Below are 2,762 nucleotides of genomic sequence, written 5' to 3'. Positions count from 1 at the left end.
CCAACCTTAATGATTCTATGATTCTCCCTCTCTACTCTGTTCTCATGAGACCCACCTGGAGTACTGCATCCAGCTCAGGGCACCCAAGCACGAGAATGACATGGACCTGTTAGAGCAAGTCCAGAGGAGGGCCATGAAAGTGGTCAGAGGGCTGGAACACCTCTGCTGTGAAGAAGGCTGAGAGAGTTGGGGTTGGAGAAGCCTGAAGAAGAGAAGGCTGCGGGGAGACCTTATTGTGGCCTTTCAATATATATAAAGGGAGCTTGTGAGAAACATGGAGTGAGAGGACAAGAGGCAGCAGTTTTAAACTGAAAGAGGGTAGGTTTAGATTGGACATAAGGAAGAATTTTTTTACGATAAGGATGATGAGACATTGGACCAGATTGTCCAGAGAAGCTGTGGATGCCGCATCATTGGAAGTGTTCAAGGTCAGGCTGGTTGGGGCTTTGAGCAACCTGATTTAGTGGAAGATGTCCCTGCCCATGGCAGGAGGGTTGGAACTAGATGATCTTTGAAGGTCCCTTCCAACCCAAACCATTCTATAATTCGATGATTTTCTGATACGGTGTGTCATCCCCAGTGCAAGCCCTGCGCTCATGGCTGAATCAGTGCTTTCCACGTGCCGTGGGAAGGAGATGATCTTGCAGGACGGGTATCCTGAAGCCCAGCACACTCCTTTCCTAGCAAAGCCACGCTGAAATCACATTACAGGTTCAAAGACTGAAGTGAAACTCAGCGGCTTCTTTTGCCGTCTTACACCAAGGATGACTCCAGCACAGCAGCTTAGTGACTCACTCCTCAAACATGAGGATTACAGCCCCATGCTTCCCACTCCGGGGATCGCCATGCCACGTCCCCTCCGAGCAGTGCTCCCCTGTCCGTCCCCCTCTCCCACTCCTGTGTAGCCAGTGGCCGCCTTCCTCCTGCCAAATCCATTTTGGGAGAGAATTCCTCATTTTGGGAGAGACATACAGCCTCGATTGGCTACCGGTGCCCATGAGGAGCATCTCCTTGCCCAAAATGCTGCAGCAGTCACAGGCAAGGGGGGTGACACTTATCCCCCATAGCAGAGCCCAGGGCCGGGGGGTGCTTAATGCACCACCCGTTTTATCCACTTCATCACCGAATTCCAGTGTTGACTTCATGCAGCTTGAGGATGAAGCTCGGAAGAAGATGGGCGCTTTTTTTATGCCCCTTAAGAGCCTTTCCTGAAGGATGCTATTTAAATGGCCCCATTTGGAGTGGTCTCCCTCCCTCCCTTTGGCTCTCTCTAGGGCTGTGTTTGGGGGTCCCCAGAACATCCTTTCGGGGCTGTGTGTTCACTTTCACTTCCATGTGTTGCAGCAAGCTGAATTTTGGCATCGTGTCAGACCCTGAGATTTCAGCCATCTCCAAGCCACTTTTGCTCAAACTTCCTACAAAGTGGCTTTGCGCTCCCAAGTGCTGGATTTAGACAGGAGCTGGCAGGGGGAAGGATGGGGGTTGCGGCTCCTCAGAGCTCAGCGTGGTCATCCAACCATGGAGGTGGTCCATGGAGGCAGGAGGACATGGGGACCATGTTGCAGATCCTGTAGGTGCTCCTGAAGGCTGAACCTGTCCATAGGAGATGGGAGGACCCCTAGACTTGTATAGCTGCTACATCCCTGTGGAGCTGTGTGCGAGCCCGGTTGCCGGCACATGCATCCGCCTCCCCGCTGCCGAGGTCCAAAACACCATCGCCCTGAGTAAAAAGCAATCCCCTGAGTTTTTCCCCAGGGTCTGACAGTGTTTCTCTCTTCCCCTGACCTTGCCCCCGCCTTGCAGGATTGGCCGTTCGACGATGGAGCGCCTCCTCCCAGCAAGATAGTGGAAGATTGGCTCAATTTGCTGAAGACCAAGTTCTGCGAAGACCCCGGCTGCTGCGTGGCCGTGCACTGCGTGGCCGGCCTGGGGCGGTAAGTCAGAGCTCGGCACCCCGGCTGCCACCTCACCCATGAAGGGGAAGAAGGAAAACCATGCCTGCTCTCCTCCTTCCACCTTAGAGCAGGGGTTTTGCGTGCCATGGAGACTTTAGCGGGAATAGGCATTGACGGCGAAGGGCTGCTGCCTGAGCTCATCCTTGCACTGCTCATGGCCAAATCCTGGGCACCAGGGGGGACCTGGGTTGCTCGGTGCTATCCTGCCAGTGCCCCACGGCCATTTTGCTTTTGCTAAGAGCTCGTTATGGAAATACTGCAAAATGCTTCCAGCTACAACCAGGAGCCACGGCATTTCAAGAGCTGCTGTGTTTTGCTGCTCCCCCCGCCACAGGTCAGGTTTTGCATGTGTATTTACATCCACTTTTCCAATAGATTTGCCTCCTAAGTCCTCATGCTCTTTAGAAGAGCAGCAAACAGCTGCCAGCCCCATCCTGGGGGTTTTCCCCCTAAAATCAGCCGTTTGTTGGGGCAGCACTTGCAGCCAAAAAGCAAGAAATCACAAACTAGAAGCCAGCGCTGGCGATTGCCCGCAATGCCACCATTACGGCCCTGCAGCGTGTCCCCCCGCACCGGGACGGGATGTCAGCCTCTGGGCCACGTGGCTGGGGAGCCCGCCACTGCCATTGCCTTTCAGCGCTCCCGTCCTCGTCGCGCTGGCCTTGATCGAGAGTGGGATGAAGTACGAAGACGCCATCCAGTTCATCCGACAGTAAGTCGAGTGGCGTTTCAGTGCCAGGGGAGAAAGCAGCCCCTCTCCAAGGGAACAGAGATCTGGCATGCCTCAGGGTTTTTTTGGGGCGCCGG

General features: G+C 54.6%; 1 protein-coding gene across 1 annotated transcript in view; it reads left to right on the top strand.

Annotated features, from left to right (window-relative positions):
- The first annotated feature begins 1,606 nt into the window (after positions 1-1,606).
- Positions 1,607-2,762, top strand: part of LOC104072856 (protein tyrosine phosphatase type IVA 3-like) — a 1,706-nt gene continuing 550 nt past the window's right edge. Inside the window, 3 exon segments of the mRNA XM_009572449.1 lie at positions 1,607-1,762; positions 1,765-1,934; positions 2,593-2,667. Coding sequence (XP_009570744.1) covers positions 1,607-1,762; positions 1,765-1,934; positions 2,593-2,667 — 401 coding nt within the window.

Source organism: Fulmarus glacialis, unplaced genomic scaffold (genome assembly GCF_000690835.1).
Source record: "Fulmarus glacialis isolate BGI_N327 unplaced genomic scaffold, ASM69083v1 scaffold11172, whole genome shotgun sequence".
In the NCBI taxonomy this organism is placed as follows: domain Eukaryota; kingdom Metazoa; phylum Chordata; class Aves; order Procellariiformes; family Procellariidae; genus Fulmarus; species Fulmarus glacialis.
The sequence above is the reverse complement of the archived record's forward strand: the minus strand, read 5'-3'. Positions and strand labels throughout refer to the sequence as shown.